We start from the raw sequence: 19,626 nt of genomic DNA, 5'->3' as shown, positions 1-19,626 counted from the left end.
TGCCACGTAAAGCCGGCTTTTTAAAGCGAGGATTGGACTTTACAGTCATCTTCGAGTCCATAGGAAATGAGAAATGGGCTCTTCTTCGATTACGAAGGAGGAGCTGTATATATAAATATATATGATTTGTTGTGAAAAACACTACTTATATATGAATTTTTTTTCCCAATAAATTTTTTTTTGTGTGAGTACTAGTTGGCAAGAAAAAAATTGTGGCTCTTTTTAAACTTTGAAATTTTGTAAATTGTAATTTTTGGCTCTTCCGACTCAAAAGGCTGCCGACCCCTGTCCTAGACAATAAACTAAATTTTACTGCAAATTATATTTGCTGATTATATCAGCAAAAAAGGGCAGCAAAGATTACGATTACTAAGAAAACTGTCCTCGTTTAATGTTAGCGAAAAGGTCTTGGCTATGTTTTATCACGCTCATATCTGCAATATTTTAAGTTTCTATATCACTGCCTGGTATGGAAATCTGAGCATTAAAAATAAGAATAAACTTTATAGAATCCTAAATGCTGCTGGTAAAATCATTGGCAAAAAACAAACCCCATTTGGGCAGTTGTTTGAGACAAACATCTATAAAAAAAAAAGCTAACAAGGTCCTCGAAATAAAGAATCACCCTTTGTGTCAGGATTTTGTGGTTTTACCATCACAAAAAAGATACAAGACACCGATAGCAAAGACAAACAGACACATACACTCTTTTATTCCCCTGGCAATCAAATCATTAAATAAGAACAATCTGGTATAAACTTAGTCACATGTAAATTATGAGTGAGTCTGGTGTGAATGTACACTTTGGTTTCTTATAGTTATAATGTTTTTTGTTTGGTGTAATGCACAAATTGTAAGACAAATTTCCATACGGACAATAAAGATTATTATTATTATTATTATTATAAGTCTAATATGAAATTTACATATAGAAAAAAAAATCTAATAAATTAGCCTACTCAGAGAGACACAAAATATTGGCATATTTCTTGCTTCTTATAGTAAGAAGAATTCTTTGTGCTCCTTCTTCCCTATTGCCATTAGAACAAGGTTTACCTGAATCAGCCAATCAAACCAATGACAGTCAAGTTTAATTTTAATTAACATTCATGCATGAATTTACAGCTTAGGTTTTTTGTTTTGTTGTTGTTCTTGAAGGAATGGTCTGTAATGTATTAAGATAATGTATATGTCTGTGGGCTCCTCTCGCCATCAGATTGCCAACACATGAGTTGGAAGCTTTACCACATGCTACTTCCATCTACAAATATAAATTTGTTTTTGTTTGTCTTAAAAGCTTTCAACAGTTTCATTGCAATGGCTTCACTCAATCTAATATTGTTTATGAGGTAGACTAATAGTATCCAAAAAGTGTCTACAATTTGCTGTCATTAATAAATATATTAAATTTGTTTAATTTATAAAGTACTTTTTTTTTCATGAATATCAAATTAGGTTCTGTTCATTTAATTTATTAGCAAGCTTAGTTTAATGTAGGTGCTAATGTTGTTAAGTGACCGATGTTATATCTGGTTACTTTGCTACGGAGTTCTCAGTTATTAGCACTACACATTAAATTACGTGATGGTTAAAGTACTCTAGTTTTAAAGTTATTACAAAATTATTTAAGCACTTTAATGATTGAAAACATTTTGATACATTTTCAGTTAAAAGTTCGATGCTTATTTTCTTTTGATCCTGAAACAGATGAACATATACCATGTCGAGAAGCTGGACTTAAATTCAAAGTAAAATTACTAAATAACTCTACACATTTTTTTTATTAATTGAAATGTAATTCTAATCACAAATCTTGCATTAATTAACGTTTAATGTATCACGATTCAAAATTGATAATTTTTAAAAAAGTATATATATATATATTAAAAGATTGGAGATATCCTGGAGATTGTCAATGACGAAGATTCAACATGGTGGCAAGCTAAATTTGTGGCAGATTCAATGGGTATAAATGCTGCAGGCACAATTTCAAGTGCAAGACTCATCCCCAGCAAACACTATCAAGAAAGGTATACTAGATAAACATAATATGTGCAAACTGTGATTGAGATATTCATAGATGTTCATATGCAAAATAATAAAATTATTTAAAGAAGTGATTTGTTGTTAATGTTCTTTTTTTTTTAACAGGATATACATTTAGATTTGTTAACCTTTCTTATAAAATGTTGGCTTTGATTATTTAATGCTCATCGTGAATATCACCCCATACTCCTTGAGGAAGCTCATATGATGTCTTTGTAACTCTTATGTTGATCCCCCCCCCCTGAAGCATTTTCCTGCACACAGCACCCCATACAAAGTTTTTTGTGGAGGGGATTTTCAATCTTATAGACTACATGTCCTGTCCATCTTTCTTGGAATCTTTTTGCTGTGGTATTGATACTGTTCATATTTGAAAGTCGTAAAAAAGTGTATGTCTGTTACGTGGTCAAACCAATTCACCTGATGAATTTTGCTTAGCGTATGTGGTAGAAGTTAAGCTTTTGGTTGTGGCAGCACTGTAGATTATTAGTTTTGTAGCTATACTTGTTCTAGAACTCTACCAAAGGTGGCGCTGGTTCCTAGAACATGGAAGTCTACCTCATCATCTAGGTTGAGTGTGAGTATGCATTTGTGTGTGTGTATATAATAAGATTGTAAAGATGGATTATTCTAAATAAGGTGCCTATTTAGATCTAGATCCATGACTGACAAAATAACAATAAATATGTAAAGAGTGGACTAAGTAGCGAATAGAGATATTATATCAATACTGGCAGTTCCACTAAATAGATAAAAAGTGTATTGTTGGTGGAGGGGAGTTTCATAAAAAATAGTGTGTGTCTGGGGGGGGGGGAGGTCATAATAATGCAGTAATATAAGAAGAGTACAACTGATGGACCTAAGAAGTGTTTGTGCATACTCTATAATTGAGGGGGGATGCAAGCCTTTTGTTTATAAAATGAGACAAAAAAAGGACATAGAATAATTTGAGGGCTAAAAATTATATTGGGGAGGGGGAGCATTGTTTTATTGTTGGGCTTAATATAGCTATCTAAGCCGTAGCGTAGCAAAAGTATAAGCATGTTTTTTAGGATGCGAGAGTCCTCCATTCTTCGGTTGTGGCCTCCCGATCCCAATTGAGACTACATCATGATTGTTTAAGATGCTTGCACACAAGCTCTTTGGAGCACTTCAGTGTCAGATTGTTGTTTTTTAGGCTTTTTTTCTGAGGCAGATGATTGGGAAGTGATTTATTTATTATTATTATATATATTTTATGCATGTCTTCTGTATACTGTCCACATTTCTGAGGCATAGAGCAATATGGGGAGATATGAGCTTTTTCCTTATAACTGTCCACAAATAAGATCCAATCAAAGTATGCAATTTGTACGATAGTAGGGTGATTGCGAGAGTCAAATCTATGTTAGCATTTTGTAGTTTTGTGGACATAAAAATCTTCTTACATAACAGTATCATATTGATTTTTATACAGTGTTGAAATCATGAGAAGAGTTCTTTTGAGAGAGGCAAAAAATCCACCCAGTAAGTACTTATTAATAATTAATTATTGTTGTTTTTGTGTTTAAAAAAAAAAACACAACTTGGACACCTATTTGTGAAAAACATTGCTAATAAAGATCTTAAGCATAAAAAATAACCCTCTTCTTCATGAGTTTAACATTTTACCACCATAATAATAATAAGGCTTGTCTTTGATTCTGAAGATTAATGAAAAATGCATAAATAATCATTGTCCGGCGGTGGTCGATTAAGATTTTCTGCATTTTTCCTCAAATGTGTAGCCTTTGTAAGTGACCTCCAGCTGTCTCGTTCTGAAACCACATGCAACCAGGTGCTCTCTTCTATGTCAGCTTAGCAAGTTGGCGCCTAAGCTGTTCTTTAAAGCGTTTCCGTTGGGCACCTCTGTTACGTTGACCACCTTTTAGTTTTTACGTGCCTTGCCCTGCGTAATTGTCAGACCTTAAGAAGTCTCTCTCTACTGTCCATACCAGTGTTCGCAAGGACATCGCTGTTTGTAGTGCGGTCTTGCCACCGTATGTCCATGATGGAGCGCAAGCATCTTTGGTGAAAGCGTTCAAGTAGTTTTAGTTGTTTTCTGCATAATACCAATGTCTCAGATCCCAATAGAAGAGAAAACCGATCACAAAAAACAAATAGACACAAAAACTTTTTTGTTCCTTTGGCAACAAATTGTTGAACAATATGTAACTTACTTTGTAAATTTTGCATGTAATGTAAAAAAGAAACTGGGTCATGAACGTATATCTTGTGTGCTATCGTACCAATGTTTACTCTAATTGTGTATTGTTTTTATAAAGCTTATATCAATTAAATTCATCTGTCTGTCTGTTAAAAAGTGTGTACACATTCTTACTCCCACACCCATTCTCGGATCAAGTTGAAACTTCACACAATTATTCATTGACGTAGAAAAGACATGAATCAATAAAAAAGTATTCTATTAGAGAAGTGGTGCCCAAAATATTGCCCGCGACGTGGTTCCATCCCGCCCCATCAAAACGTTGGTACAAAGTGTAAAAAATTTCCCTCCAATAAAAAAAAAATATTTTCCCTACATTTTATATACCTTGGGAGTGTAATCAGTGTATCAGGTGGAACAGATGAAGACATTAAACGTCGTATAAATCTAGCGCGTCAGACATTTATACAGCTAAAACCAACATGGAGAACAACTGAAGCAACAACAAAAAAAGTACAAACCTTCATCAGCAGATGTCTGAGAAATATCCTAAAAATACACTGGTACGACTAAGTAGAAAACACCAAAATGAGGGAGATGAGTGGACAGAAAAATATAGAGCTGCAGATCTTAGAGAGGAAGTGGAGATGGATTGGTCACACCCTGAGAAAAGATACCAACAACAGAGCTAGGCAGGCCTGAGAGTGGACCCCCCCCCCCCCCCCATGGAACAAGATAGGGGAAGACCAAATAGAACAAGCCGAGTGGACCGGAAAGAGCTGGGAAGCCATAAAAAAAGTAGCAAGAGACCGTGGAGAGTGGCGTGTTTTTACGTAGGCCCTATGTTCCATGAGGAACTCAAAAGAAAGATGATGATGATAAGGGTAAATGAATTGTTACCGATAAGCCAACATATATGGTTTTATAAAGAAAGAGTTGCTCTTTTAAAAGAACATAGCATTAAACAGCTTTAAGAAACAAAACACATAAACTAATGAAGTGGCATTTTTGGTTGGAGTCGCGATTGTTAGATTACACCTAGAATGGAGGATTGATGAGAAATACTTAGGACTATGCATTTCTACCGATGCTTCATAACTATTTACAGGAATCTTACATCAACCTTGAGAAACTCAATCAAGAAAGTTCAACCAAACAAATTACTCTGTTCAAAAGAAATAAAGACACCTTTTCACTAGATTCTATCCTCAAATTAAGTGACAAAAACAGGACATTTCATCTAGCAGAAGTGATTGGAGTTTGTCTGATGCAAGAGCAAAATGGAACATTACATCCATTGTTTTATAATAGCAGAACATTGTCACCGGCGGAAACCAGGTATTCGACAAAATAACCAGAGTGGTTAGCCATAGTTTGGTCTATAATTCAAGCGTTAGCAAATATCTTCTTTGGCAAATCATTTAACCTTATTATAGACCATTTCCCTTTTAAGTTTCTAAATACCGGTACAAGAAAAATGGCTAATAGTAGAACGATGGAGTTAAATGTTAAAAGATTATCGATTTACCATTAAAACCATATCCATAAAGATGATTACCTTAGCAGACACCCTCTCAGGATGCACGTTGTTTAATCATAGTACAACAGGATACTTCATACTACCAGTTACATAAATCGTATATAGGTTTTTGTTAATGTCCTGCATAAGACATGCACCTAGAGCTCCTTAAGATTCAATCAGTCCCTAAAAACAAATAGTAAATGTATATCAGGTTTGTTGAGTCTTCGTTCTTTAGAAAACATTTGGCTTTAATTCTTTGAAATATTAGCTACAATCTTTCGTTCATTTAACTTGCTTTGGTGCAAATCTGTTAATGGAGTTATCAATGGGGCCAAGTTAATTATAAATTTGCTATTGCAAAATCTGTTTCTTAGTCTTAATTTATTAATGACTATTGTTGTTGCTAACCGCTAACCTCGTTGCATATATTGTGACCTAAGCATGTGATTGAGTTAGTACTAATTACTACTTTTCTGGCGAGATTATTAAGCCACGGTGTCTCATTGTGAGAAAAACATTTTATTGTAGATTTTATTGCCTTGCGTTGCTGTTAACTCAAATATCCTCATTATATAATAAATGACATTTGGGCAATCATCCAATAGTATTCTCATAACTTTAGTACAGGTACTGCCAGCATTCGTCAGTCCATAAGGCATTACTTTCCAGTGGGATAATCCATTATGTGTCTTGAATTCAGAAAAATTTTGACACCTTTCATCATAGGTATCTGACAAAATCGTCTTGCCAAATCACATTTAGAAAAAAAATAATTGTGTTCTATAACTTAAAAAAAAAAGATCTTCTGGACTTGGTATCAAGCTTTGTGTGTCTGTTGATCACCTTATGACTACAACACAATCTGATTTTACCATTTGGCTTGATAAGACATACTGTGATAGTAAATGTTATTGTTTTGTCAGGCCAGTCTCGTTATTGTAACCTAGTAACCCACATTGCTGCATGTCGAAAGAATGTGCTAATTAACAGATAGGGGTATAGTTAAATTCATTTTAGGCCTATATATATAGACGATCTAATGTGCATAAAGTGAGCATTTAAACAGACAAGAAAGTTTTTGTTAGTGTCTACTAGCCTACTATTATATAATGTCAGATGGACCGACTCCAACCGCCACAACCGCTGGAATTTAATGGAAATGTTGCAGAAAACTAGAGACGTTTTCAACAGTCATTTCAAATTTACACCATAGCAAGTGGACTTTATACCAAAAGTAAAGAAGTACAGTCCATGACATTACTACGTGTTATTAGCCACGAAGCAGTCCAAGTATACAACACATTCCAGTGGACGGACAATGAGTGTGTAGACTGCGATATCATCAAGTCTTTTCATACACTGAAATGGATTTAACACAAATTTTGAACACTAATGGCTTCCGAGGAAGAATGTAACGATTGAAGGGCATCTATTTTCCAGAGAAGTCAAAATGAAGGTGAAACCTTTGATAGCTTTTTGACCGATAGCAAACTCAAGGCATGGTCATGTGAATTTGGGTCACTAAAAGATTCACTAATTAAAGACAAAATAGTAGGCTGTATAAGAGCAAGACTTTTAAGAGAACCTGATCTGAACATTATTAAGGCTGAAAACATTTGCCGTGCAGCGGAAGCAACTGAATGGCAACTCAAAGTCATGAAAGAAGAATGTGACTTTCAAGCTGTGTCTTCACTACAAATAACTTTCTTAGAACGAAATCAACCTTGAATAAGTTGAACTGCAGCAATTGTGGCAGATAACATTTACCAAAGCAGTGTCCAGCATACGGTAAAATGTCACAAATGCCACAAAATGAACCATTTTTTTAGTGTATGCAGATCAAATAACATACAATTCATCAATAACTAGACTGAAGCTAACAACTTTTTCTAAATATTTTTTTCCTGTTGAGACAAGACAAGGTAATGATTTGGTTTCAGAATCTTGCATATAACAAACCATAGCTGAAACATAGTTTGGAATTTCAGACTTAAGCTGTAATTTCATTCCTACTATTGATCTAGTGGTTTAAAAAATTGTCCTAAAAGATCTGTTCTGTTGTCACAGATAAATATATAACATACTGTAGACATTAATCAATAATAACAATAATAATAACAGACTTTTTGTTTATACAAGTAGACATAGAAGACTATCTTTTTTTATTACGTCACATCCTACTTTCAAACAAAACCATTACAATAAACAATGATGCAATATTAACATATTTAGCACAAGATCAATGATGAAAATTTCTTTCTGCATTGTTGATGGAAGCAAATAATCAACACGTGATTATTTATCTAATACGGACCTTTGGCATAGCATTGATTTGCATACCATATGCTGCGAAAGTCTTGTCTATGCGAATCAGCTAGCTCTTCTTCTGTCTCTGCCATACCATCTTCTTCAAAGTGCAAGTTAGTAATTCTTCTTCCTCAATGGTTACAGTACCTTCGTAACCTACGATAGCATCTTCCATTATCGTTTCAAGGAAGACATTTTAATGAAAATAGTTGGTGAAATTAGTCAGACTTGTCTCACCACATCTGTGGTTTTAAACCAATCCCCTGTCGCTATAGCGAAAAAAACACAAATTATGACCAATAGCCAATAATGCTTTAAAAGGGAAATCAGTACTGGAGGCGAAAAACTGACAAGTATCAGTAGTTTTAAAAATCTAAGAGCTATCTTTTCAGATAAAAGAACCAAACCTTATGTACTGGCTAGAGTTGAACGACCAATCGTTCAAAACGTTTCGTTCACCCGACATATCGATCACCGACAACTGGCTCACAGACAACTTGTTCACCGACAATTTGTTTACCGACGGTTGGTTCACGACAAATCGTTCACTAACAAATTGTTCTCCGCAAATCGTGCACTGGATATTAACGTCGACTTAAAAAAAAACAGGGAAAAATAATGCGATCATACAACAAACTAGCTGAAAAATTGGCCCCTCTCTTAACTATAGACAGCATTTTTACTTTCACCATGTAGGCCTTTTTTTTTTACACTCATGTCAATCATATAGTCTTGTTCGCCCCACCCACATTTGCTAATCGTTCTTAATTGCGATCCGAATGTTACATTAACATACATATTCCATCATGCCATTATGCTCAACCTTCTTAAATGGTTGCTGTTTTTTCTTTTACATGTTAAGTGAAAATCATCATCTAACAAAAATTGTAAAATTAATAATATTTCAAGGTATTGTATTTTGTGATTATTTAAATTAATTTGTTATTTGCTTCGTTTGAATCAGGATCTATTAGTCCATGTCGATACAGTCCCAAGATTCCTAAGCAAAAGCGTTTGAGGAAGACAATGTATCATATAGTTCAAAGTGGTGGTAAGTAGTTTTTTAAAGACCCAATTGCCAGGTTAGTTGTAAATATTTCGCATTAAATTTATTTATGAAATGTATAGAAGTACATTGATCAACCCTTCTTTATTTGAGGAGATACAATATTGATCAAGCTTAGTTCAGTATAATGGAACCATTACCATATCTGTTCCTGTTCAGAGTGATTCAGGCCAACCATGATTTCCAGTGCTTATGCTGTAGTAGTAAAGAACAAAATAACGTTAAACTGCGCTCCTCTTTGGTGAACACTTTTGGAAGTGGCCTACTTCTGTTCTATCACTGTGTCTGTCTCCTCTTTGCTGAACACTTTTGGAAGTGGCCTACTTCTGTTCTATCACTGTGTCTGCCTTCTCTTTGCTCAACACTTTTGGAAGTGGCCCTACTTATTTTCTATCACTGTGTCTGTCTCCTCTTTGCTGAACACTTTTGGAAGTGGCCTACTTCTGTTCTATCACTGTTTCTGCCTCCTCTTTGCTGAACACTTTTGGAAGTGGCCTACTTCTGTTCTATCACTGTGTCTGCCTCCTCTTTGCTGAACACTTTTGAAAGTGGCCCTACTTCTGTTCTATCACTGTGTCTGTCTCCTCTTTGCTGAACACTTTTGAAAGTGGCCCTACTTCTTTTCTATCACTGTGTCTGCCTCCTCTTTGCTTAACACTTTTGGAAGTGGCCTACTTCTGTTCTATCATTGTGTCTGCCTCCTCTTTGCTGAACACTTTTGGAAGTGGCCTACTTCTGTTCTATCATTGTGTCTGCCTCCTCTTTGCTGAACATTTTTGGAAGTGGCCTACTTCTGTTCTATCACTGTCTCTGCCTCCTCTTTGCTTAACACTTTTGGAAGTGGCCTACTTCTGTTCTATCATTGTGTCTGCCTCCTCTTTGCTGAACACTTTTGAAAGTGGCCTACTTCTGTTCTATCACTGTGTCTGCCTCCTCTTTGCTGAACACTTTTGGAAGTGGCCTATTTCTGTTCTATCACTGTGTCTGCCTCCTCTTTGCTGAACACTTTTGGAAGTGGCCCTACTTCTGTTCTATCACTGTGTCTGCCTCCTCTTTGCTGAACACTTTTGGAAGTGGCCTACTTCTTTTCTATCACTGTGTCTGCCTCCTCTTTGCTGAACACTTTTGGAAGTGGCCTACTTCTGTTCTATCACTGTGTCTGCCTCCTCTTTGCTGAACACTTTTGGAAGTGGCCTACTTCTGTTCTATCACTGTGTCTGCCTCCTCTTTGCTGAACACGTTTAGAAGTGGCCCTACTTCTGTTCTACTGTTCTATCACTGTGTCTGCCTCCTCTTTGCTGAACACTTTTGGAAGTGGATTACTTCTGTTCTATCACTGTGTCTGCCTCCTCTTTGCTGAACATTTTTGGAAGTGGCCTACTTCTGTTCTATCACTGTCTCTGCCTCCTCTTTGCTTAACACTTTTGGAAGTGGCCTACTTCTGTTCTATCATTGTGTCTGCCTCCTCTTTGCTGAACACTTTTGAAAGTGGCCTACTTCTGTTCTATCACTGTGTCTGCCTCCTCTTTGCTGAACACTTTTGGAAGTGGCCTATTTCTGTTCTATCACTGTGTCTGCCTCCTCTTTGCTGAACACTTTTGGAAGTGGCCCTACTTCTGTTCTATCACTGTGTCTGCCTCCTCTTTGCTGAACACTTTTGGAAGTGGCCTACTTCTTTTCTATCACTGTGTCTGCCTCCTCTTTGCTGAACACTTTTGTAAGTGGCCCTACTTCTTTTCTATCACTGTGTCTGTCTCCTCTTTGCTGAACACTTTTGAAAGTGGCCCTACTTCTTTTCTATCACTGTGTCTGCCTCCTCTTTGCTGAACACTTTTGGAAGTGGCCCTACTTCTTTTCTATCACTGTGTCTGCCTCCTCTTTACTGAACACTTTTGAAAGTGGCCCTACTTCTTTTCTATCACTGTCTGTCTCCTCTTTGCTGAACACTTTTGGAAGTGGCCCTACTTCTTTTCTATCACTGTGTCTGTCTCCTCTTTGCTGAACACTTTTGGAAGTGGCCTATTTCTGTTCTATCACTGTGTCTGCCTCCTCTTTGCTGAACACTTTTGGAAGTGGCCCTACTTCTCTTCTATCACTGTGTCTGCTACCTCTTTGCTGAACACTTTTGGAAGTGGATTACTTCTGTTCTATCACTGTGTCTGTCTCCTCTTTGCTGAACACTTTTGGAAGTGGCCTACTTCTGTTCTATCACTGTGTCTGCCTCCTCTTTGCTGAACACTTTTGGAAGTGGCCTACTTCTGTTCTATCACTGTGTCTGCCTCCTCTTTGCTGAACACTTTTGGAAGTGGCCTACTTCTGTTCTATCACTGTGTCTGCCTCCTCTTTACTGAACACGTTTAGAAGTGGCCCTACTTCTGTTCTACTGTTCTATCACTGTGTCTGCCTCCTCTTTGCTGAACACTTTTGGAAGTGGATTACTTCTGTTCTATCACTGTGTCTGCCTCCTCTTTGCTGAACACTTTTGGAAGTGGCCTACTTCTGTTCTATCACTGTGTCTGCCTCCTCTTTGCTTAACACTTTTGGAAGTGGCCCTACTTCTGTTCTATCACTGTGTCTGTCTCCTCTTTGCTGAACACTTTTGGAAGTGGCCCTACTACTGTTCTATCACTGTGTCTGCCTTCTCTTTGCTGAACACTTTTGGAAGTGGCCTACTTCTGTTCTATCACTGTGTCTGCCTCCTCTTTGCTGAACACTTTTGGAAGTGGCCTACTTCTTTTCTATCACTGTGTCTGCCTTCTCTTTGCTGAACACGTTTAGAAGTGGCCCTACTTCTGTTCTATCACTGTGTCTGCCTCCTCTTTGCTGAACACTTTTGGAAGTGGCCTACTTCTTTTCTATCACTGTGTCTGCCTCCTCTTTGCTGAACACTTTTGGAAGTGGCCTACTTCTGTTCTATCACTGTGTCTGCCTCCTCTTTGCTGAACCATTTTGGAAGTGGCCTACTTCTGTTCTATCACTGTGTCTGCCTCCTCTTTGCTGAACACTTTTGGAAGTGGCCTACTTCTGTTCTATCACTGTGTCTGCCTTCTCTTTGCTGAACACTTTTGGAAGTGGCCCTGCTTCTTTTCTATCACTGTGTCTATCTCCTCTTTGCTGAACACTTTTGGAAGTGGCCTATTTATGTTCTATCACTGTGTCTGCTACCTCTTTGCTGAACACTTTTGAAAGTGGCCCTACTTCTGTTCTATCACTGTGTCTGCCTTCTCTTTGCTGAACACTTTTGGAAGTGACCTACTTCTGTTCTATCACTGTGTCTGCCTCCTCTTTGCTGAACACTTTTTTAAGTGGCCTACTTCTGTTCTATCACTGTGTCTGCCTCCTCTTTGCTGAACACTTTTGGAAGTGGCCTACTTCTGTTCTATCACTGTGTCTGCCTCCTCTTTGCTGAACACTTTTGGAAGTGGCCTACTTCTTTTCTATCACTGTGTCTGCCTCCTCTTTGCTGAACACTTTTGGAAGTGGCCTACTTCTGTTCTATCACTGTGTCTGCCTCCTCTTTGCTGAACCATTTTGGAAGTGGCCTACTTCTGTTCTATCACTGTGTCTGCCTCCTCTTTGCTGAACACTTTTGGAAGTGGCCTACTTCTGTTCTATCACTGTGTCTGCCTCCTCTTCGCTGAACACTTTTGGAAGTGGCCTACTTCTGTTCTATCACTGTGTCTGCCTCCTCTTTGCTGAACCATTTTGGAAGTGGCCTACTTCTGTTCTATCACTGTGTCTGCCTCCTCTTTGCTGAACACTTTTGGAAGTGGCCTACTTCTGTTCTATCACTGTGTCTGCCTTCTCTTTGCTGAACACTTTTGGAAGTGGCCCTGCTTCTTTTATATCACTGTGTCTATCTCCTCTTTGCTGAACACTTTTGGAAGTGGCCTATTTATGTTCTATCACTGTGTCTGCTACCTCTTTGCTGAACACTTTTGAAAGTGGCCCTACTTCTGTTCTATCACTGTGTCTGCCTTCTCTTTGCTGAACACTTTTGGAAGTGACCTACTTCTGTTCTATCACTGTGTCTGCCTCCTCTTTGCTGATCACTTTTTTAAGTGGCCTACTTCTGTTCTATCACTGTGTCTGCCTCCTCTTTGCTGAACACTTTTGGAAGTGGCCTACTTCTGTTCTATCACTGTGTCTGCCTCCTCTTTGCTGAACACTTTTGGAAGTGGCCTACTTCTTTTCTATCACTGTGTCTGCCTCGTCTTTGCTGAACACTTTTGGAAGTGGCCTACTTCTGTTCTATCACTGTGTCTGCCTCCTCTTTGCTGAACCATTTTGGAAGTGGCCTACTTCTGTTCTATCACTGTGTCTGCCTCCTCTTTGCTGAACACTTTTGGAAGTGGCCTACTTCTGTTCTATCACTGTGTCTGCCTCCTCTTTGCTGAACACTTTTGGAAGTGGCCTACTTCTTTTCTATCACTGTGTCTGCCTCCTCTTTGCTGAACACTTTTGTAAGTGGCCCTACTTCTTTTCTATCACTGTGTCTGTCTCCTCTTTGCTGAACACTTTTGAAAGTGGCCCTACTTCTTTTCTATCACTGTGTCTGCCTCCTCTTTGCTGAACACTTTTGGAAGTGGCCCTACTTCTTTTCTATCACTGTGTCTGCCTCCTCTTTACTGAACACTTTTGAAAGTGGCCCTACTTCTTTTCTATCACTGTCTGTCTCCTCTTTGCTGAACACTTTTGGAAGTGGCCCTACTTCTTTTCTATCACTGTGTCTGCCTCCTCTTTCTCTCCGTTTGCCTTCATCTGTCTCCTTATCTTAAACATACGTCTTAGACCAGTCCGTTTGCCATGGACTGCGAGAGGTAAGGGGGGATAAAGAGATCCTGGTATTTGAGTATGTGCCTATCCGAGGATAAGTTACTACAAAACAGTACTTTGGTACTGTTCCTCTATAACTGAGGCCCAGATGGCTAGAGGGTCAATCAGGGAGCTGCTGTATCGGAAACAAGGCAGATGCAGAGCTGACTGAGTATATCACCTTGGTAGCCCTGGCGAGCTCATTCTGGACATCCTAATGGTTGGACTGGGTAGCGGGTGGGGAGCACAGGTGTTGAACAACCATAAGTGTATATAGATAACAGAAAAATATACAAAAATACTTCTTGCCCCAGATTTATGTCTGGGTAAGAAACGAAATGTTGCTGAAATAACTTAACTTTTAACATAACTTTGACATTATTTCATAGTTCTCAGTTCACATCCATACTGATCCGAACAATATTGAACTTTTCTGTACAAAACTATTGCCTTACTTAAAACAAAAACATTTACATTACTCAAGGAATATAGTTATCTTAAAAGACTTAATTGCAGAGCTTTCCAATTCCCAAGATGTATGGGAAATTTCCATTGACCTTAAAATGGGCTTCAAAGTATGGCTGCCTGGCTGTCTGGTATGTGCTTCGGATGTCGTCCCGATGTTCTTGAGTTCCAACATGACCACTGCTATCAGTCGTTCAGGAGGTTAGGGCTAGGACATAATCTTCTTTAGTTCTGAAGGAATGTCCGAACTTATAAAATAAAGTTCAAAAGGTTTTCAATGCAAGTGTTATGGTAAATTTTAAATACAACCCTTCACCCTGCATACCCCACTCTACATTGGAAGGCCCAAGTATAAAGCGATTGTAAATTGCCCTTTTTTGTTTACTAAACATCAAATCAGTAACTATGAAAAACAAATCTAAATGTCAGGGGGTCGGACTATGGGTTTGACTCTTACGGTGTTCATTAGTGTTCCGAGTTCTCAACTCAGGCTTTCATACGCTTAAAATAACTGACGAACAGTATTTGTAGTGTAAAAAAAATTAAGAATGAGATTTACTACATTGTGGACAACAATGGCTTACATGATAATGTTTAGCATACATTATATAGTAATAAAAGTATTCAAATCGTTTTAATATCGCAATTTCACAACAAAAACTTTAAAGCACCACAGCACAATCAACACCGTCCCTTAGGGCCTCACTAATGACAATCTCTTACTGGCTCACCGTGGAACATATCATCAGTGATTGCCTCAGATACCAGGATATTAGGGGGAAATAGTTTAGAACTCACAACTTAAAAACACTGTTTGATAATGTTGGAAGATACTGGGCTTTGTCCGGGAGGTGGGGTTGTCTACGGGGGTTCTATTTGTGATGGGGCAGAAAAATTGTGAATATATAATATTTACAACAGATTTTTATTGAATTAACAAATTTTACTATCTTAATTATAAATTGACCTTGTTTTTAGTCACTTGGCTGTGTGAGACATAACTCTTGTGATATGAAAGGAGACTGACCCTTGAGGGATTATGGGCTCGATATGGCCTAAATTGTGCCGATGTGCCAAAAACCCAAAATATCACAAATAAAATATCACAGAACATGATCTGAACCCAAACTGGTTGCTGTCACAGTCTCGGTTGACATTGCCTGTTACATGTTCACCTCGGGTCATGGTTAAATTTACTTTTAGTCAGTAATATCTTTTGGTCACTTGAGAACAGTAGTAACTATGAGTTGAATAGAGTCGTCCATGGGACTTGAGACAGTACACGTATTTCTAATAGTTATTTTCTGTATTTAGAGCTGCATACATATTATTGAAGTTTATTGTTACCTGCTGTGTTGCGGACATATTTTAGTAGTGAAGTTATATTTGATACCGCTGTTGTGCAGATATAGTTATATTTCAATTGGTTTTTCTGGCGTAACGACTAGAAGGGCAGTATATTATTACTAGTTGACCGGTGGCGTAGCATACGCCGTTATTTTGCAGGGCGGCCTGCATGGAGTTATAGCAAAGCAAGCTCTGATTATTAAATAGTTATCCTGCTTTCTCTCAATTAAAGAATTGCTGACAAAATAGCTCTTTATGTGCTTACAATTCCAAATTTACATCGGGCTTTATCCGGGTTTGATTTGATTTGTGAAATTGTGAACATATAATATTTACAAAAGATTTTTACTAAATTAGTAAATTTTCACTACCTTTACTATTTTTAACTGTGAATAGACCTTGTTTTTAATAACTTAACTAAATAAATTTAGCTTTTTTGATATGAAGGCAGAGTAACGTTTTAGCGATTACGGGCACGACATGGCCTAAAGTGTAAATATAAAGCAATATCAATTCGGTTTTATCAATTGTAATCGTTTACAATTGTAACCCCATTTGAATGTAGCGAAATGCAAATAGAGTTATCTTTTAAATACTATTAGAATTAAATGGTTTTTGTTTGTTTGTTTTTTGACAGTGTTACTTTCTCCCTCCCTCCCCCATCTCTCTCTTTCTCTCCCTCGAAAAAAGAAAAATACTCTAGATATTTCTTATCAATGCAATTTGGGATATTGATTTTTTTAGCGGCCTCCGAAAGAGGAAAAGACGCTATTAGTTTTGTGTGGCCTGTCTGTGGTTTTTGTGTGGCCTGTCTGTCCGTCCGTCCCATTTAGATTTCAGAAACCAGAAGAGAAAATGAAAATCGGACATCATGATATTTTAGATCATTCAAAGTTCTGATGCAACGGCTACTTTTTTCTTTTCTGAAAGCGAAACTATAATTTTTTAAATATATTATGCAAGCAATTTTTTCATAAAAATACACCATTTTTACAAATATTCACTATTAATAGTAACAAACACTGGAGGCTTTATAGAAAGTGAGAATAGAGTCTACCATTTTTTTAACACATTTATGCAAATGGTTTTAGATTTTTGATCAAAAAAAAAAAATTTTTTTTACAATTGTATTGCTAAGTTATTTAAGTTCTGTCATGCTAAATACTACATTTAAAAGTTTTAAAAAAACTTTAAGAGAAAAAATCTATTTACTATGCAAATAAGTTGGACATAATTTAAAACAACAATTAATAAGTAGTTTTTCATATTATCGCATGAACTGCAGGGCACTCAAGAGGACATTAAACACAAAACGAAAGGAATTTTTTACGGAAATGTCTTTTTCTTGCAGGCTTTGAATAAGAGATTGACCCTTTACAAAACGATTAGATCAATTAGATACTCATTATAAGACATCAGTTAGGCTAGGTTCACAACTTACTTCACATTCACTTTCACCTATCCCTTGGTCTGCTGGACCTTTGTGGCATCACACAGGATTTGTCAACCTTCTTTCTACATTCTTCTCTGTCCTTTGCCTTTGATAGAATTTCATTATGAAATTCTTTCTGAAAATATTGAAACCTGCCTTTTTACCTTCCTGGGTGGACCACTTCTGATAGAATTTAATACCGATATTCTTCTGAAAATTTCCTGCCTGGGTGGACCACTTCGGGGGCCGATTTTGAGTTTGTTTCCACACAAACTTTGTAAACTTCTTATTTTTTATTTAGACCGCGTCTAAGTAGACTTACCGAAAAAAGAAAAAAAAAAAAACTTTAAAAATACGGAATTCGTGATAATTTTCAAATGCTTTCTAAAAAGACTGTGGCCTTTTGGGGAAATACCGAAAATAAAATACAAACGTTTGAAAGAGCTTGCGGGTTTTCGCGAATTGTGGCGGTCAGGTTGCGTATCTGTCAAAAAGCGTTCTTACTGATCAAATAGGAGGTAAAAAGAACCTGTGTACGAAATTTGATGCGTAAACGTTTAAGAGCACAAGAAAGTTGACAGGAAAGCTGGTTGGACAACCTAAAAGTATGGACTGGCCACTCTCTTGATACCCCGCTAAGAACAGCTGCTGACTGGGAAAAGCTAAGAGATTATCTTACGCGAACTGAAACAGTACCCTCTGCGACGAAAGTCAAGGGAGAGATGAGATACAGATAAAGCTGTTGTCCTCCTGGGGTCTATTTCAGCTCTTTTTTCGTCGTCTGCCCCTGTCTTAACAATTGCTTTTCTATGAATCTTAATTGGTGTCCTGCAACCTTTGTGAGATTTTCAGCTGTTTCTTGCGGAGATCAACTGCTGCCAACCGCTGTTTTTTTTATGCCGGTGAGGGCAAAAAGGCGCCTGAGCTGAATCGTTGTGTAGCGCTTCGGGGAGCACCGCTCTTCCTTTAAAGTCTCCAAAAAAAGATTAACTTTGGCATGCGAAATAGGTGTCTATCCCTGCGCAACTATCGAACGGTGAGTAGTTCTTCTATGTTGCCCACACCAGCTGCCAGTAGAATATTGTTGTTGTTTTTTTGTAAGGTTGTCTTCCCAGCTTATGTCGATTACACTCTGAGACCTGGGTCTCTAGTGCTTCTCAAATGCTTCCATCAAAGGTGCTTCCACTTCTCCTTAAAGCTACCGTACCTGAAACCCCTTTCATATTGAGCGACATTTCCCTTAGATAGGAATCGGACAGTGTGTTGCAAGGGCTCCCTGTCCCCGTTTAAGGAGTAAATCAGTTCTCTCTCTTACCTTTTCTTACTTCTTCCATCTATCTAATGATAGTATCTCACAGACTGGAGCTTCAACACCTTCGTAGGAAAGCGGCCCATTAGGTACAGGTGCCAGAAGTCAAGCTAATTTTGCTAAAAGATCGACACTAATTACCTACCAAATCGCCGTGGGCTGGCACCGACTGCATTGAAACATCTACGCACGCCAGGAACTTTCTAGACTTCGCGGCCATTCGTCCTGCCCTTTGGAGAGCTTCGAAAGTTGAGATAAAATCTGTGAAGATAAACGCAGGTAGCACAGCTTCAACACTGATTCTTTCTTCTACGAACTCCAAAGCGTTGTGTATCGCCTCAGCTTCTAGACTGCACTGTCCTCCGTTACTATCGGTATTGCCAGGAAATCGTATCATCGCACCACACCCGGATCTCACGCTGGAGACGTTTGCGATGCATAGACCTGAACAGGAAGACTAGTTGATTTGAGCGCGCACTGCACCCATGTTGAGCACTTTTAGCACATCCGCTCTCGCACCCCACTTCGTTCGAACTAATATTTTACAATTCGAAGCTTCCCGAATGCCGTTTCTGTTACATGCTGCATTTGATCGTTCATTGTCAGTTTCTGATCAAGAATTACCCCAAGAAATTGGGCTTTTTGTCCCATTCCAGCTTTTTTTCCGTCCATCCGCAGCTCGACTGGCTCCTTAGGAATATCACGACCTAGTCTGAACCAGAAGTAAACACAGACTTCGAATAGTTTACTTCAAGGTGCCACATCTTAGCAAGATACCGTTATCAATGCTTGCTGGAGGGTGCTTTGAGCTGTTTGATCCCTCCCCGACTCACACAATGCAATATCATCAGTAGGCAACAGCGTCTGACATTTCAAGAGGTCAGGTAAGTCGTTGAGATATTCTAGAACAACGTACAGCTACGCGCCGGCCATGGGACAGACCTTGTTCCAGGGGTAATTTCCTCAACACTCTCTTAGCATAGTGTGTGTCTGTACCATTCGTGAGGAATTTTTTTATCTATCTGTACTAATTTGAACCGACACCTAGGTTCATGACCTTCAACAACAGACCTGATCTCCATTACCTTGTTTGAGATCTAAGAAAACTGTTAACGTTGCCTGATCAAGGCGA

General features: G+C 38.1%; 1 protein-coding gene across 1 annotated transcript in view; it reads left to right on the top strand.

Annotated features, from left to right (window-relative positions):
- LOC106073964 (MAGUK p55 subfamily member 7-like) overlaps window positions 1–19,626 on the top strand; it is a 152,470-nt gene that overhangs the window by 70,742 nt on the left and 62,102 nt on the right. Inside the window, exons 11-14 of the mRNA XM_056013529.1 lie at window positions 1,668–1,748; window positions 1,891–2,030; window positions 3,503–3,552; window positions 9,025–9,111. Coding sequence (XP_055869504.1) covers window positions 1,668–1,748; window positions 1,891–2,030; window positions 3,503–3,552; window positions 9,025–9,111 — 358 coding nt within the window. The remainder of the gene's footprint in view (window positions 1–1,667; window positions 1,749–1,890; window positions 2,031–3,502; window positions 3,553–9,024; window positions 9,112–19,626) is intronic.

This window comes from Biomphalaria glabrata, chromosome 16, assembly GCF_947242115.1.
Source record: "Biomphalaria glabrata chromosome 16, xgBioGlab47.1, whole genome shotgun sequence".
Lineage (NCBI taxonomy): Eukaryota > Metazoa > Mollusca > Gastropoda > Planorbidae > Biomphalaria > Biomphalaria glabrata.
The sequence above is the reverse complement of the archived record's forward strand: the minus strand, read 5'-3'. Positions and strand labels throughout refer to the sequence as shown.